The sequence below is a fragment of the Callorhinus ursinus genome, unplaced genomic scaffold (genome assembly GCF_003265705.2).
Source record: "Callorhinus ursinus isolate GAN/ISIS: 27379988/994484 unplaced genomic scaffold, GSC_fseal_2.0 scaffold25, whole genome shotgun sequence".
In the NCBI taxonomy this organism is placed as follows: Eukaryota; Metazoa; Chordata; class Mammalia; order Carnivora; family Otariidae; genus Callorhinus; species Callorhinus ursinus.
In genome coordinates this window covers 28,487,203-28,503,892 of record NW_027397087.1, presented here as the reverse complement: position 1 = coordinate 28,503,892, position 16,690 = coordinate 28,487,203, and the positions used below count along the sequence as shown (strand labels likewise).

The following is a 16,690-nucleotide window of genomic DNA, read 5'->3' as shown; positions in this document are numbered from 1 at the left end:
GAAATCAAGAGTCGGATATCCAAAGGACTGAGCCACTCAGGTGCCCCTAAGAAACTGAAATTTAATCTTAAGGTTATAGGACACATTCTTTCTCTTACATCTTACTGTCACACCAATAGACTTCCAATATAATAACAGTGGATTATAGCTGAAAGAGCTGTAAGACACAGACTTTTTTTTGATGAAGAGCACACAGGGAAGCCCAAAGTCAAGGGAGCAGAAAAAACAAGGCCACTAGAGGAATCTGAAGCCTCTGGTACTGAGAGCTGCAACAAACATTAAATACACTCCAACTCTTGCCCAGATTAACATAAAACTTACACTAAAACCCTATTTCAGTTCCTGTTATTCAATATACGATGTCCAGCTTCTAATAAATAATTATAAGGCATGTTAACAAGAAAAAACATAGTCTGAAGGGATATTCAGATTTTTAATTTCTTCTTGAACTTTTTTTTAAAGGAATTTGTCCATTTCACCTAAGTTTTAAATTTATTGGCATTAAGTTGTTTTTAATACTCCATTTTTATTTAATAAATGTAGTATCTGTAGTGCTAGTCATAATTTATACCTTCTTTTTTTCCTTATCAATCTGGCCAGAGCTTTATCAGTTTTATGGATTTTCTCAAAGAACCAGATTTTTGTTTTATTGAAATTCTCCATTGTTTTTCTGCTTTCTGATTTTTGCTCTTCTCTTCATTACGTCCTTTCTTCCACTTATTTTAGCCTTAGTTTGTTCCTCTCTTTCTAGTTTAAGTAGAAGCTTAAGTCATTGATCTTAATATCTAATATAAGCTAAAATTAGTGCTAAAAATTTCACTCTACTCCCTCAGGTACTTTGCTTTGGCAACTATCCCCCCATCTCCTGCATCATCAATTTTCCCCTTTCCACTGAGTGATTCCCATCTTTACACATACATGCTGTTATAATGATTTATTATTGGGGGGGTAGAAACACACTCTCTGTTGCCCCCTCATCCTCCTCAGGCTATCATCCCTTTCCCCTACTATATCTATAATGGTTATCTGTCCTTGATATGCTATGTCTTATGTCCTTATAATATACTCCATTTAGGTATTCACCCCTACACTAAAATTCTACCTCTCCATATGTAATCATCAATTCTTACTCCTCATCTTGCTCATTATTCAACAGCATTTGACATACTTTCCCCTCTCAGGCCATCACACTCTCCTGATTTTCCTTCTTTCCTCAGTGGACAACTCCACCTCCCCTTTCCAACATCTCAATTGGAGAGCCCCAGGGTTCAGTCCTCAGTCCCACCTTTTCCTCTGGATCTATATCCATTACCCAGGTGCCTTTCATCTACTGCTAAAATTTCAAGTATCATGCACTCAAGCTATTCTATATTATTTCATAATTGGTAATACATTAGGTAATATTTATGTGTTCTAATCCAGGCAGTTAGATTGTATGTTCCCGGAAGATAAAGATCTCCACCATTTTGTTCTTTTCCATCCTTTTAAAGTATCTAATACAGTGTTCTGTGCATGGTAGGCCCTGATTAAACACTACAAACCCCATCTCCGATTTTGCTCAAGCACTGAAAAATGAATGGTTTTACTACTAGGTAGAAGAAGAATTTACAGTGATCCACACTTACACAGCAAGTACCTCCTATTACTGAGTCTTAAAGCTGGGACCCCTGCTCAGGGCTCAGCATCTATTATGGTCACCTGAGAATGTGTCAAATCCTTAAAAATTCTTTTACTGCGACTGAATCCATAAGCCAGTTGAGTGGTTGAGTGGTTCATCTATTCAGCATTTTCAATGAGGTGAAGATAAACTATATACTTCTTTCCACTGGAGGTTTCTCACATGTTGAGGCTGGACACAGGGGAAGTCCTTGTTCCAACTAAATACCAAACAAACAACAATTAAACTAGAGCCACAGTTTCAGTGGGGAAGGGCCAAACAAATTGCACACAAATCTGGGCTGTTACCTAAGAAATGTACACCTCTTCCACTGGTTTACAGTGAGGACTAAAAAGCTCTTGGTCCCTGAGGATATTTCATCTAATAACACAGTCAAGATAAATCTAGAGCAGCCTCATTTCAAACCAGAGTGAACAGGCATCACATGGTTTGAGTTTCAGGCCATAACAATTCTCTATATAGCCTGTCGGTAAAAGCCAAGCTCAACCCCTTCACTGCACTGTCTCCACACCAAGGGGAGAAAAAAACAAAAGGACTCCATGGGTTGCTCAGGGTCACTGGGTAAAAACTAAACTTTACTCTCCTTATCAACCAACTGCCATCTTTAGCCACTAATATGTGATATTCTATAAATTCCCTGTTTTACAATTACTTAGAGTAGATTTTTCAGGGTGAGTTTCCAGGATCTTTGAGAATAATCTTCCACTTGGTTTGAGACATCTCAAAGAACTTCTCTGCACCAAACTGTTTCTGAACACACAAAAATGAAATAGGCCTTATGAATTTTAAGGTAACAAAGATTTCTCTTTAAAAAGTCTCAGAGCTGACCAGTCATAAACAACAGAATATATAGCCAAGTCTTATAAGAGACAAAAAGTGTAACAACAGATACTGAAGAATACACTGCTCCAAAGAAGAGGACACATGGGAAACGAGTAGTGCCAAACAATACTTTTATTGTTCACTGAAAAATACAGGTCTGGAAAGAGTCTACTGCATTGTGTATTGAATGCAAGTCCTGATATTACAAGTATATATGACATAACAGCATAACTTATATAAAACGATACATATTGTATACTTATATAAAAGGATACATATAGCAGCCACCTCTCTAAACACTAGAATTTAATAGAAGTAATGCCTTTTATTAAATAAGAACTGAAAACATTGCAATCATAAACAAAATGCTCTAAGCAAAGCACTTTAAAATTGTTTTTTTGTGATATCTACTTTGTCCACCTGGAGTTAAGAACAGTAGGACCCAACAAAAAGTTAACCAATGAGAGCTAGCAATTTCAAGGAGCTCTTCCCAGGGAGCAGGCTGCTGCTGCTGCCCAAGACAGACTGCCACTCTGTCCTCCCTGGAGCCCTCAGGCCCACAGTGACTGCTAATTCTGCCTCGGGGCTAGTCGGAGGTGACTGCAAAGTGGAGGAGTACACATACGAGGAAGTTCCTGTCACAACTGCTTATCCTGCACCCAACTCTATGGACAAGAACACCTAGTATTTTTGATGTGAATTTGCCACTCTCAGCCAACACTGAAATGTGCTTTAAAAAAAAAAATTAACAATGAGAACAAAAGCCATTCTCTATGCAATCTGCAGTTTTCATCATTTCTTCCTTTCAACCACGTTTTCATTAGATAGATGCTCTAAAAGAGGCTGCTACTACTATATTATCAGCCAGGCAGGCCAGGATTGAGGTAACAAAACTTCTCCAGTTACAACTAACTTAAATGAATAAAAGATAAATGCAAATTTATTAGAGAGCAACAAAATCAATCTCTATTAATCACATGGCAAAATATTCAAGCACTGCAACAATATTCACATTCCAAGGTCAACTTTAATTATACCATTTCCTTCCAAATTGAGAAACCTTTGTGTGGAGGAGAACATAAAATATCAACACCACCTCTTCCTCTTCAAATACTATCAGGGCTCAGAAGGCTCCTCATAGACAACAAATGTGGAGAAAAAAAAAAGGCATCTCAGTCTATACACAGCAACAGAGAAAAACCATACTCTCCCTCTGGGCGCCCTTGGCATCAGGCAAAGCAGGGCTATTTGTAAAAATAGTGCCTAAACTGATTATGGCAATGCTCACATTTTAAGAGAAATCAGCAGTACAAAGTTCCTTTATTTAGAGGGCATCAGAGATTATTAAATAATTTCTTCAGGCAAGAGTCTCACCAACAAAGAAAAATTTCCTCTTGCCTGACAAGTTTTTATAAATGAGATTTTACAGTATCCCAGCTTCTTTACTTAATATTAGACCATTAATGCTCATATTTTTCAATACTTTACAGATCAAATATTTTATCAGACTATCCATTTAAGAGATTTGTAAGTCAATAGTGATAACCAACTACACATTTTTCTTATTCTGTCCATCAAAGAACACCACGTTCCGACAGGATTAAAGCCCAGCTCCATGGGTATCTCATTCCCCCCAACTCTGCACAGTAAATTTCACTGTTCAGTCTCTCAGTCCTTGACTCTTCCTATGACTCTTCCAGTCTAAGGAAAATCCTGTAAAATGGTGAAAAACCACAAACTCCAATGGAAGCACTGGTATCAGTGTTGAGAAGTAAATTTTAGGGGAATAACTATAATTGCTAGGGACTGCTTACAGCCTTGCTGGAAATCCTATTTCTCTTGAATCCCTAGATTGAGAAATTCTAGTTATTTAACCATGGGAAGGGATTTCACTGATAAAGGTCTAGTTCATGTGAGAGGTTCTGGCCCTGAAATGATGTGTGGCTAGCTCAAAATATTGGCCACTTTTCCATTTTAAACATGTTCATTATTCTTCCCCACCACAGTACTGTCAAATTCTTCCATCTGTCATGGCACTGGTGAGCCCTCTCATTGCTGCTCCTATTTCTTTTGGATGTTCTGTACACGTGGGATCCACTGAGCTTATCACTTTAATGTGTAGGGAATTTTCATTTCACACCATCCGCTCCCTAAAAGCTATCAACTGGGAACAATTTCTAGTTAGTAAAGGCACAATTCACTGGCATTTCCTCTTTATAAAAGAAATCAAAAGGGTTGCCTAGAAGCTGAACAAACACCTTGGGTATTCCTAGAAAGGGAAGGTTATAGCTGCTACTAAAACCCATAGACATTTGCTAGATCTAAAGATTATATGGATTTCGTAAAAGCATGAATTTGGCAGTTTAAGACATTTTCAATTTTACACTACCTCACTTAGGGGGAAGGGGGTGCTGGTTAGTATCACAGGAGCAAATTAAAAGTGTCAACATCATTCTCTTGGCTTGTTTTCCTCATGCTTTTGATAAGCTTTCACCCGCGCTAGTGAAGTCTGTCCCAGGGCACATCACTCAGCAACCGGCAGAACTGCTCAGAGATAGCACACAGGCTTCACCTCAACCAGCCCCGCTCCCTGCTCTCAGCTGGTAAACACTGCCTTGGGATACAGCTCATGAAAAGCCTTAAACCCAGAAAAGACTTACAGAAGTTGCACAAAAATTCTTGGTTTATAATATCTTCCCAGAAATCAGAAAAAAATTGGTTTTTAGTTAAAGAAACGGAATCGATGCTCACAAAAATGTAATGCCTCAAGAAGCAAAATCTAGAGTAAAAACTACAGAAAAAATGCAGCTTGTTAATCAATAGCTGACTTTGGCTAAATTATCATAGTAAGTCAGTGCAATTTACTATTGCATGTAGAAGCCAACCTGCCATGTTCTCATAAAATAGGGTACTAGTAAAGAACATGAAAACGGTTCATAGGGATGAGAGCCCTTTAGCCTTTTGTGACTTCATAACTTAACAGACAAAGGCCAAGCAGGATTTGACATTGACAGATTTCCCTGCTCAGCACAAGCTGAGTTGAGAGACAGCTAAACATCTGACTTTTATTCATTTATGGTGTTCTTAGAAAGTTCCTATTTGGACACCGATAGTTCTTAAATTGGCTGCATATCAGAGTCATCTGGGAAGCTTTTAAAAATTACCAAATTCCCAGAGGTGCCTGGGTGGCTCAGTCGGTTGGGCGTCGGACTTAGTTTCAGCTCAGGTCATGATCTCAGGGTCCTGAGACTGAGCTCCACATGAGGCTCCACGCTCAGCGCAGAGTCTGCTTGTCCCTCTCCCTCTGCTTATCCCCCCTCCTCAAATAAATAAAATCCTAAAAATTACCAAATGCCCAGACCAAGTAAATGTGGAAGGCGGAGCCCAGATAACAATATTCCATGTACTTCCCCAGGTGGTATTCTAATGTACAGCCAGGACATGTACATCCGCTAACACATCCCTTTCAGAGAGCTGTTGTGTGAAAGTCCGATTTTATCTAGATGGTTTTGTTTTTTCTCAATTCTACCAGGAAAAGGAATTTTTAGAAAAAGGCACAGTTGTGCTTCCTCTAAAGATGCAGCTTACTGTTTGACAGGTGCTGGTTCTCAGAGGTTATCTGGAGCGCTGGTTGAAAAGGAGGAAGTCCTTGTCTTGGCAGAGTAGGCAGAATTTCAGGCTTCGGCAGCTGCCTCCAGCAACAAAGAATGCCCAGATGCCCATAAGTACCATAATTATATATGTTGACACCAGATTGATTCCATAATGAGGACTTATGAAGGTCTGCAAAAGAAAAATAAATCAGCTTGTGTAATAACAGTGAGCTTATTGAACATGCAGAGTAACCAAAGATAAAGGAAAATATAGGCTACTTTCAACAGCTGGGCTGTGTTTCACCAAACACATCATGTCTGTCACATACTGAGTACCACAAAGACACAGAACCAACCTTGTCAACAGACACTAGCCCATGGAAGTGTGCTTTCCTATATTCAAATGGAAAACCTAGAGAGTAACTAGAAGTCAGAATCTAATGGAATACCCAATGGAAGATACATGTTATACAAGTTGAGCCCAGTTTGTAATAACTTCTGTATCAACTGGCTCTTACAATTTGCAAGAAAGTAAGACAAGTCCAAGTTACTTTAGGATGAATCCTTAGTATTCAAGGGAACATGAGGGAATAGCATCTTTTTTCACCTGCACAATTGCTGAGGGTTCTAAAAGTTCATTTAAAAAAACACTGATGGAATGTCAAGAGGTATTGTGTTACACAACACTGAAGACCAGAATATCTGGTCTAAGAGTATCTATCCTAGAGGACCAGAGTATCTAAGAGTATCTATCCTAATGGAGCTTATATGCTAGTAAGAGACAAGTAATGAATGAAGAAACAAATAAATGAATCAAATAATTACACATTATGATGAATGCTAGATAGGATAATCATAATTGTTATGGTGCTAGATAGGTAAGAACAAGGTGGTCTACTTAGGTTGCTCAGGGGAAGTCCTGAGGAAGTGGCATTTAAACTGACATATAGTTGGAAGAGAGGGCCAGCCTTGTGTAGACTGAGGGAGGGAACCACAGGAGGGCAAAGAGCTTGGTGCAGCTGAGAACCTGAGAAGAATGTTATTAATGATGTGTAGAGATGCAGGGGCAGCACAGGAGATGAGGTCAGAGAGGAAGGCAGGAACCAGTTATGCAGCACATTGGTAAGAAGTGTAGAGACTTTATCCCCAGTGCAATGGAGGGTCACAGAAGGGGTCAAGGTAGGGGAGCTGAGTGACTTGATTTAGATGTTTAAAACTGCACAGAATGGGTTAAAGGAGGCAATGGTGAAACAAGGGAGACTCGTTAAGAAGATTTTACACTGGTTGAGGAGAGTATAGGATGGTGACTTAGACCAGGGTGGCGGTAGTAGAGATGGACAGAGTGGGCGTTATGAACTGACAGGACTTGCTGATGGATGGAATGTGAGGGAAGGGGGCGCAAAATGATTTCCATGTTTATGGCTTTTGGTAAGTGGTGGTGCTATTTAACAAGATGACAAAGACTTGGGGAAAGACTATGCTCAGAGTGATGGGTAAGAATCAAGCCCAATGAGGACAAGCTAAGAGTGACATGCCTGCGAGATTTCAAAGGACAGATGCCAGGAAAGCATTAGGCATATGAATATGGGGCTGAGAGGAGAGGCTTGGGCTAGAAAAAGGAATATAGAAACACAGCCCATAGACAGCCATAGCTCTGAATGCAGTTACCTAGGGAGCTATTACAGAGAGAAAGGAAAGGAGAAGTCAGGACCAAGCTCTGAGAATATTTATAAATTTTTTGTGCTGTTTAGTATCACAGGAACAAATTAAAAGTGTCAACACCATTTTATCGGCCTCTTACTGAAAAAGAGTCAGCAAAGGGGAGGGGTAAGAGGAAAGCCAGGACAGTGTGATGTAGAAGTCAAAAGGGAAAGTGTTTCACAGAGAGAGTGGTCAACTCCTTTAAAGGCTGCTGAGATGAAAACAAGAACACCAATGTCCACTGGATTTGGAGAAACAGAGGTCTTCTTTGATCTTGACAAGTGCAATTTTAGAAGGGTAGTTGAGCAGAAGCCAGATTGGACTAGAAGTATGAGAGGTGGAGAAGTGGAGACAAAATTAGTGGAGGTAACTCTGAGAAATTTTGCTGCAATGGGGCACAGAATAAAAAAAAAGGAGTGATGGCTAGATGGGGGAAAGGCAATAGTGGAGAGTTTTAAGATATGTCTATATGCTGATGCAGAGAGGGAAAAGCCGGTGTGTGGGACTGAGGGCACAAACAGAGTGAAGTCCTTGTAGCGGAGAACTGGATCTAGAGCCCAGGTGGAGGGACTGGCCTTCGAGAGAAGGAGGGATACTTCCTTTCCTGGGTGACAGTAATGTGGAGAGATGGGCTCCCAACTAGCCCAATGCTTACACTTAACAAAGGAGAGGATCTGATTGGATCAACCTGTCACCATAGACCCCTGCCGATAACATAGGGCTTCAGGGGGAGTGCCTCCATGGCTAGTCAGTGTTCTTACTCTCACCCTACCTGCACATGCCCCTAGTTAAGATGCCGACCCTGCCTATCAGCTCTGGTCAGGAAAATGAGCTGATTTTGCAGGTGGCACCTTGTGCAGAAAAAGTGCTTTTCTCAAGAGGCATCTGTGGGCATGGCAGGCATTGAGCATTTTCTGGATTCTTCAGAAATCCACTGAATTTTAATTTACTTCACAGGGTGCTAAGTTCTTTTGTATTTCTCTTTGGTTTCTTTAAAATTTTTTCTCCTTTAAACAATTACAGAAGCAATATGTGATTGTTTTAGAAAATTAAAATACACAAATGAGTAAAATAACAAATTTTAAAACCTGAAATTCAGATAGGTTAATATTTAGTGAGCAGAAAACAAAAACTGCAAATGATAAAGCAAAATTGATCAAACTACATTAAAAGAAGAACTTTTGCTCATTAAGAAAAACAACATAAAGAGGATGTAAAGATAAACCACACTGTAGAAGTTATTTACAGTAGGTACATCTGACAAAGACCTTTTCTAGAGAATACAGAAAAAACTCCTAAAAATAAAAAAGACAACCCAATAGGATTATAGGCAAAAGATTTGAACAGGCACTTCACACAAGAATTATCCAAATGGCCAATAAATATATGAAGACATGCTTAATCTCATTAATCACTAGGGAAATGCAAACTAAACCCACAATGTGATACCACCATATACCCAGAGGGATGAGTAACAATAAAAAGCATGACATACTAACTGCTGGTGATGAGGGGGAGGAACTGTTACTCACAAATTAATAGTGGGGATGTAAGTTGATACAATTACTCTGAAAAACTGAGTGGTGCGAACAGTTGACATATGTCCACCCCATGACCAGCAATTCCACTCCTAGGCACATATCACATATATCCAAAAGAAATGTGTACATATATTAAAAAGAGACATATACTAGAATGCTCAAAGCATTACTATTCACAACAGTTAGAAGTTGGAGACACCATTTCTGCTGTAGAATGGACAAAGCAAGGTACAGTCACAAAGTAGAATACTATACTGCAAAAAATGAGCAATTAATAGCTATATACACAGATGAATCTCACAAACATGATATTGAGTGAAAGGAGTCAGGCACAAGAGCAAAGACTAAATGGTACTGTTTACATAAAATACCAAAAGGCAAGACAAGCTGTAGTGTTAGAAGTCAGGACCATGGTAGGAGGCTTGTGGGCGCTGATAATGTTTTAGTTTTCATTTGGGTTTGAGTTACATAGGTTACATTCCTCAAGATGTATGCTTCTGATCTGTATACTTTTCTGTATGTGTATTTTAATAAAACAATTACTTAAACATCCTCTGAAATATGCTATTCAGAGATAACCACTGTTAACATCTTGGTATATAATCTTTCAAATTTCCCAGGTTCTTTTTATTTTAGTTCATTTTCCAGGGTTCTTTTTAATCATTAAAGAGAAGATCAACTATTCAATACTTAAAAACATTTATTGGATTGAAGATAAAGATTGATAAGGTCCCATCCTTGATGACCAAACTCTAGTTGGAGAGATATAAGAACTACGTAAATATAAAATAATGCTGAGGATAAGTGTTATAACACAGATATGAATTAAGGGCTAATGATTGTGCTGAGTCTGGAACATGCACCTTTTCCAGGGAGGTTTCACACTGAATGAATACTTTTCCAAACTGACCTAGGTTAAGGGGACATGAATCACTGCAGATAAAACATGGACAAGGCATGCCTGTTGGGTAACCATAATGGATCAATTTAGATGGAGTGCGTGATGTGAACTGTGGGGAGCAGCAAGAGGTAAGTTTTGCACCAGTGTGGTTGATAAGAGACTTAGGTCAAAGAAGTCTGGGTTTTATTCCATAGGCATCTGCTACAGCTGATCATTTTCTCCTCAATACATTTGGCTGCCAGGACACCTGGCTTCTGATTTTCCTCCAACCTCACTAGTGGCTCCTTCTCAGTCTCCTTTGCTGGCTCCTCTTTCCCCAGTCTCAATGTGGGAGCGTCCCAGAGCTCAGTCCTTGGGCGTCTCTTCTTGTCTGCTTAAACTTACTCCTTATAATCACCTTTTTTGGCCTGGATTTCTCTCCCAAATTCCAGACTTTTTCATCTAACTGCCCAACGACCATTTGGATGTCCAACAGGCACTTCTATTACATTTATAATGTGCTCAGATAAACTCCTGATCTCCCCATCCCAGACGATAGCAAGTCCATCCTTCTAACTGCCCAGGCCAAAACCCTGGAAACACCCTTGGCTCTTCTTCTTTCTCTCCTATGCTTTATCCAGTCTGTCAGGAAATACTGTTGGCTCTACTTTCAAAAACATGTCCTCAACCTGATCATTTCTCATTATATCTATTGCTATTTCACCCAAATTATCACCATCCTCCTCTCTTTTTTAACATATATTGCATTATTTGTTTCAGAAAGTACAGATCCGTGATTCAACAGTCTTGCACAATTCACAGCGCTCACCATAGCACATACCCTCCCCAATGTCTATCACCCAGCCACCCAATCCCTCCCACCCCCAACCACTCCAGCAACCCTCAGTTTGTTTCCTGAGATTAAGAATTCCTCATATCAGTGAGGTCATATGATACATGTCTTTCTCTGATTGACTTATTTCACTCAGCATAACACCCTCCAGTTCCATCCACGTCGTTGCAAATGGCAAGATCTCATTCCTTTTGATCACCATCCTCCTCTTGATGACTATAATCTTTTCCCCTGCTACAGTTTACTCTTAACACAGCAAAGTGATCCTTTAAAAATGAGTCAGATCATGTCCCTCTCCTTAACACCCTACAATGACACCCATTTCACTGAGAGTAAATGTCAAAGCCCTGCATTATTATTTAGATGTGGTTCTCACTTCCAACCTCTACTTCCCTCCCACCTTCAACTCCGTGATAGTATTTCCTACTAACTTTCCCCTGGCTCACTCTGTTCTGGCCACCCTTAGTTCCAAAAACATGCCAAGCAAGTTCTTTGATCTTAGGACTTTGCCACTGGCCGTGCAGTCCAGGATGCTCTTTCTCCAGACAGTCACATGACCAATCTACTTCACTTCTTTGCTCAAATGTTACCTTCACAATGAAGCCTACTCTGACCACCTAATTCAAAAATTTGACATCTCCTGCCTCCTTATGCTCTGGATTCCTTTCAACCTGCTCTAGTGTCCACAGCACCTATCACTATAAAATTTATTATTTATTATGCCTACTGCTTAATGCCTCTCGCCCCACTAAACTGTAAAAACAGATCTTTGTTTTGTTCACTAAACTGCTTTGTTTACCTAGAACAGTGCCTGGAACACAGAAGGCACTCAGTAAATATTTGTCAAATGAATGAATAGCCGATTGGGTCTATAAAAAGGACATCTGCTTTTTCATGTAATTTCCTTTCTGATTATAAAAGTGTACATTGTAGAAAATTTGAACATGCCAAAAACCATAAAGTAAAGAATCCACTCAGAGATAAATGCTGTTAATATTTTAATGCAGTCTCTTTCCAGTCTTTTTTCCAATAAAGACTTGGCTTCACATAATTGCCATCATATTAAAGGTAACTTTAGTATCCTGCACCACTGAAAGGTTTTAGGTAGGGGAAGCAGTAAGATTACATTTTTATCTATCTATCTATCTATCTATCTATCTATCTATCTATCTATCTATCTATCTATCTTTTAAGTAATCTTTAATGCCCCACTTGAGGCTCGAACTCATGATCCTGAGATCAAGAGTCACATGCTCTACTGACTGAGCCAGCCAGGCATCCTTGTAAGACGGCACTTTAGATGTATCAGAGGTCAAGGAGCCCAGTATGAGAAAACCTGATACAAATTCTAAATGGATGGAGAAGAGAGAAACATGAGGCAGGACACCACCAGAAAGAACCTTTTCAATACTTGGAGGTGAGAAATCATAAGGGTCTGGACAAGGCAGTGGTGAGGATAATTCTGATGTAAATATCTAACAAATCACAATGAAAGTCAGACCCAAAGCATTAAATAGTTCTTAAAAAATATATCTAGTCAAGCTTTCCTTTTAAATTTTATTTTGAAAACTGGCATACTTAGAATTTCAGTGTGGAGGGAGTAAATTTGGCACTCTTGTTATTGATCAGAATGAGCAAAAATGGTACAACCTTTGTGGAGAGTCTTTTAGCAATTGACATCAAGGATTTTAAAAATATTCATGCCATTTAATTTCATATTTTCATTCCCTGGCATCTAAATATCATATTGAAAAACTTTCATGTACAAAGATGTTCAAGATAGCATTATAAGAAGCAAAAGTAGAAAAAGATGTTATCAGTCAGTTAAGTAAACTGTAATATAATTTTGATGTAATAATATAAGGCTATTAAAATTTACATACTAAAAGGATTTATAATATCATGGAAATTGTTTAAGATGTGTTACATAACATAATAATATAAGATGACTTCAGGTTTGACTATACCCATAAAAGAAAGATACATAGAAAAAATTTTTTAATGAAATCAACCAACAAATAGTTGCTTTTTTCTGTAGGAAGACTTAGATGATTTATTTTTCTACCATTCACTCATTCACGCAGTCAACAACTTTTTGGAATTTCTTCATTTGACCATGAGCATGTATTTCATTTAGAGTGGAACCTACCATTGTAGATATGGGAACTTGAGTTCCAAAAAACAATGCGAGCATGGTGGCAATACTCACCAGGGCTGACACCAGCAGATGGGTCAGAAGAACTACAAGAAGGGCAGACCACTTTTTCTTCTCGCAGCCATCAAAAAATATGATGCCCCAGAACACGTGCAGCAATATGATAACCAGTGTCATGAAAGCTGAAAGACAGTCATCCATTAGTGTCCAGTCATATAGACAACAGATGCCAAAGCCCACTGACCACCTGCTCATGATACACAAGCTCTTGGGGTATGCCACACCACTGTGAGAATTTAAACACCACCTGTCAGAACCAGGACCCTGACACACGTTTGCTCAAATAGTAACTTGGAAAGCAACACTTCTGAACACAGGGTCAGCTCTGCAGCAGCTTCTGATCGAGAATGTGAACGTGTTAAAGCTAAAGTCAGCTTGGATCTGGCTTTCAAGGAGTTTCTCCTGGGAAGGGATAAAACTAATGTTGTGTCCAATCAAATCTTTCCAAATTAGCCTTCTGCATTTTCCTCAATTAAATGGAGTATCTTCAATTTAAACAAGTCTTGGGGCGCCTGGGTGGTTCAGTCGTTGGGCGTCTGCCTTTGGCCCAGGTCATGATCCCAGGGTGCTGGGACAGAGCCCCTCATCGGGCTCCCTGCTCAGCAGGGAGCCTGCTTCTCCCTCTCCCTCTGCTGTTCCCCCTGCTTGTGCTCTCTCTGTGAAATAAATTAAATCTTAAAAAAAAATTTTAAACAAGTCTTCTCACTAAAGTGGAATTTCTCCTGTGCTCTTTCCTTTTTTTTTAAAAAAAAAGGCCAATGGAAGAATAAAAATATTAAAAATTGCAATAATTATCTTAGATTCTTCTTAGGCAACCAAAACTTAATTTGATCAGCACACCCAGGTTTTTCTGTGGAATAGTGTGTGTGTGTGTGTGTGTGTGTGTGTGTGTGTGTGTGTGTGTCTCCTGTGCCCTGAAAACATTATTTAAAATGGGCAAATCAATTTTCCTTTTCAGCCACATAAGATAAAATTAACACCCACCAATCTGGCAGAAATTCAAGTCTGAAAATTCTCTTTCACACTGCAGATAGGAAAACAATCTAGCATTACCTAGTAAAGTTGAAAATATGTATTCTCTATTTCATTCCAGCAATTCCACAGCTAGATCTATACTCTGAAGCAGCTGGTTCTTGTATCAATAGATCACTAGTACCTGAGAACTTGTTAGGAATGCAAACTCTTGGGATCCACCCCAGACCTCCTGAATCAGACAATGAGCCCAGCAACCTGAGTTTAAACAGACCTGCAGGTGATTCCAATGCACAAATTTGAGAACCACTGCTCTGGAAAAACTAACATATTTTGCACAGAGATATATACAAGAATATTTATATCAGCACTGTTTGTAACAAAAAATTTTCAACATTACCAGAATGGGAGACTTGTGGTGTATTCACACAATGGTATATTATATGATCTATAATATAAATGATCTCAAGAATATAATGCTGAGTGGGGAAAAAAACATATTGTGGGAAAACGCCTATTACTTATACAAAGTCAAAAACATCCAAAAACAATATTAAAAGTACATAACTACTGTGGCTGGAGGAAAGCAAGTTGTTCTGTCTAGTGATAGTGTGCTATCATTTCAGTAAATGATGGTACATACTTTAAAGTACAGGAGGGATTTTAAAATATATAACTTTGGGATGAGGGTAGACTAAAACTCAAATGACATAAAGCATCTTCCTGCTAAAAAACGTCTTTGATGGATTGATACTGTGTCCAAAGTAAAGTCCAAATATCTCAGATTACCATCCAAGGCCCTCTACAACCTAGACCCAAATTATTATCCTTTACTAATCTTCAAATATAACCTATATGGTAGAAAACCGGAACTCTTATACTCTATGTCTCTGTGTTTTTACTTATTTCTTTAACTGATCGTCCCTTCTGCCTGAATACTCATCACCTCCCTGCCATTTCACCATATCCAAATCTTACTTTAAGATCTAACTAAATGCCATCTCCTTGGTGAATTCTTTCTGACATCTACTCTTCATTTTTTTAAGAATACTCAGCACACATTTACTGAGTACCTGGATAGTTTGGCCTGAAGATGTTGTGCAAGAGCTCAGGAGTCACACAATCCTGAGATGGAATGCCAGCTCCACGGTATGGCTTTGGGCAAACTCTTTAACCTAACCTCCTTCACCTTCTGTTCCCTTTATTTCTAAAATGGGGACAATGATACCTCATAGGGCTGTTGCAGGGAAGAACAGTGCTTTGTAAACCACAGCTTTTCAATAAATGATACTACTATGTGCTACAGTCCCCAGATTCAAAAATGAATATGGCAGGACCTTTAGTGAGTTGTACCATCAGACGGGAAAGTGAGGCAAAGCACCAAGCAATAGAAATGTGGGTAGTATGCTATGTTTTAAAATGCACTCTTCTTCACTCTTACAGATTATTTCTTTCTCTGACCTTGTATTACTTTTATATTTATTTTCTTCCTCCCCTCTTTCCTTAATCCATACAGCAAGTACTTATTCGATGTCCATTATGCGCAGGCACTCTTCCGGGCACTGGGGCTATCACAGTGCACAAAACACCTTCGCTCATCCTTTCAGTGTATTGTTTTATTAACACAGTATCCAAAGGGGAGCTCTCAGACATTTGTTAAAACACTGCAAATTCTTACTTGACTGCTTAAATATTCACCTGGCATTAATTTCTGGCTGGCTTCCATGTCATCATAAGTCTTTACTATTAGAATGTGCCATTTAGAATATTGGGATTCATTGTTTATTCCCTCTGCAACTGGTCAGAGGTCCAACAGAAACTGAGACCTGAATATCTATTCTGCCACATACATATAGTTAGAGGTACATACAATTTTGATACTTTTCTCTAGTAAATGGAATTAATTCCAACTAGAAATGAAGATTTGCTAACAGTATCTCTAGGATACTATCTTTTAATTACTAAAACTTCCTCATTTCATGTTCCTAACTACAAAATTCTAAAAGTCCTTCAGTAAATCTAACTCTAAAATTTGCTTTGTTCTAATATTCATAAAAGTAGAAAAAAAACTCTCCAAATTCATCATAAAAATATCAAAATTCATTTATAATCCAGATTAAGAAAAGGAGCTTCCCTAATTTCAAGTGTTTTGGAACATTAATCAGAAATCTGAACAATTCTGGAGCACCTGGGCGGCTCAGTTAAACATCTGACTCGATTACAGTTCAGGTCATGATCTCAGGGTCGTGGGATTGAGTTCCGTGACAGGCTCTGTGCATATAGAGCCTGCTTAAGATTCTCCTCTCCCCCTCCCTCACCCTGTGCACGCTATCTCTAAAAGAGAAAGAAAGGGAAGAAAGAAAGAGAAAGAAAGAAAGAGAAAGAAAGAGAAAGAAAGAAAGAAAGAAAGAAAGAAAGAAAGAAAGAAAGAAAGA

The 16,690-nt window shown here is 38.9% G+C and overlaps 1 protein-coding gene across 10 annotated transcripts in view; it reads right to left on the bottom strand.

Moving 5' to 3' along the window:
- APH1B (aph-1 homolog B, gamma-secretase subunit) overlaps nt 1-16,690 on the bottom strand; it is an 80,188-nt gene that overhangs the window by 43,722 nt on the left and 19,776 nt on the right. For 4 of the 10 annotated variants that reach the window (XR_012373654.1, XR_003210547.2, XR_003210548.2 and 1 more), the window contains exons 5-7: nt 13,278-13,405; nt 6,089-6,283; nt 1,699-1,877 (exon numbers count right to left, since the gene is read on the bottom strand). Coding sequence is in view for 5 of the 10 variants with exons in the window: in XM_025884071.2 (XP_025739856.1) it covers nt 6,116-6,283; nt 13,278-13,405 (296 nt within the window). In the remaining 5 variants the exon portion in view is untranslated. Of the gene's footprint in view, nt 1-41; nt 1,878-6,088; nt 6,284-13,277; nt 13,406-16,690 lie in introns of those variants that run through there. The other 6 variants (XM_073877150.1, XM_073877151.1, XM_025884070.2 and 3 more) reach the window with 2 other exon arrangements.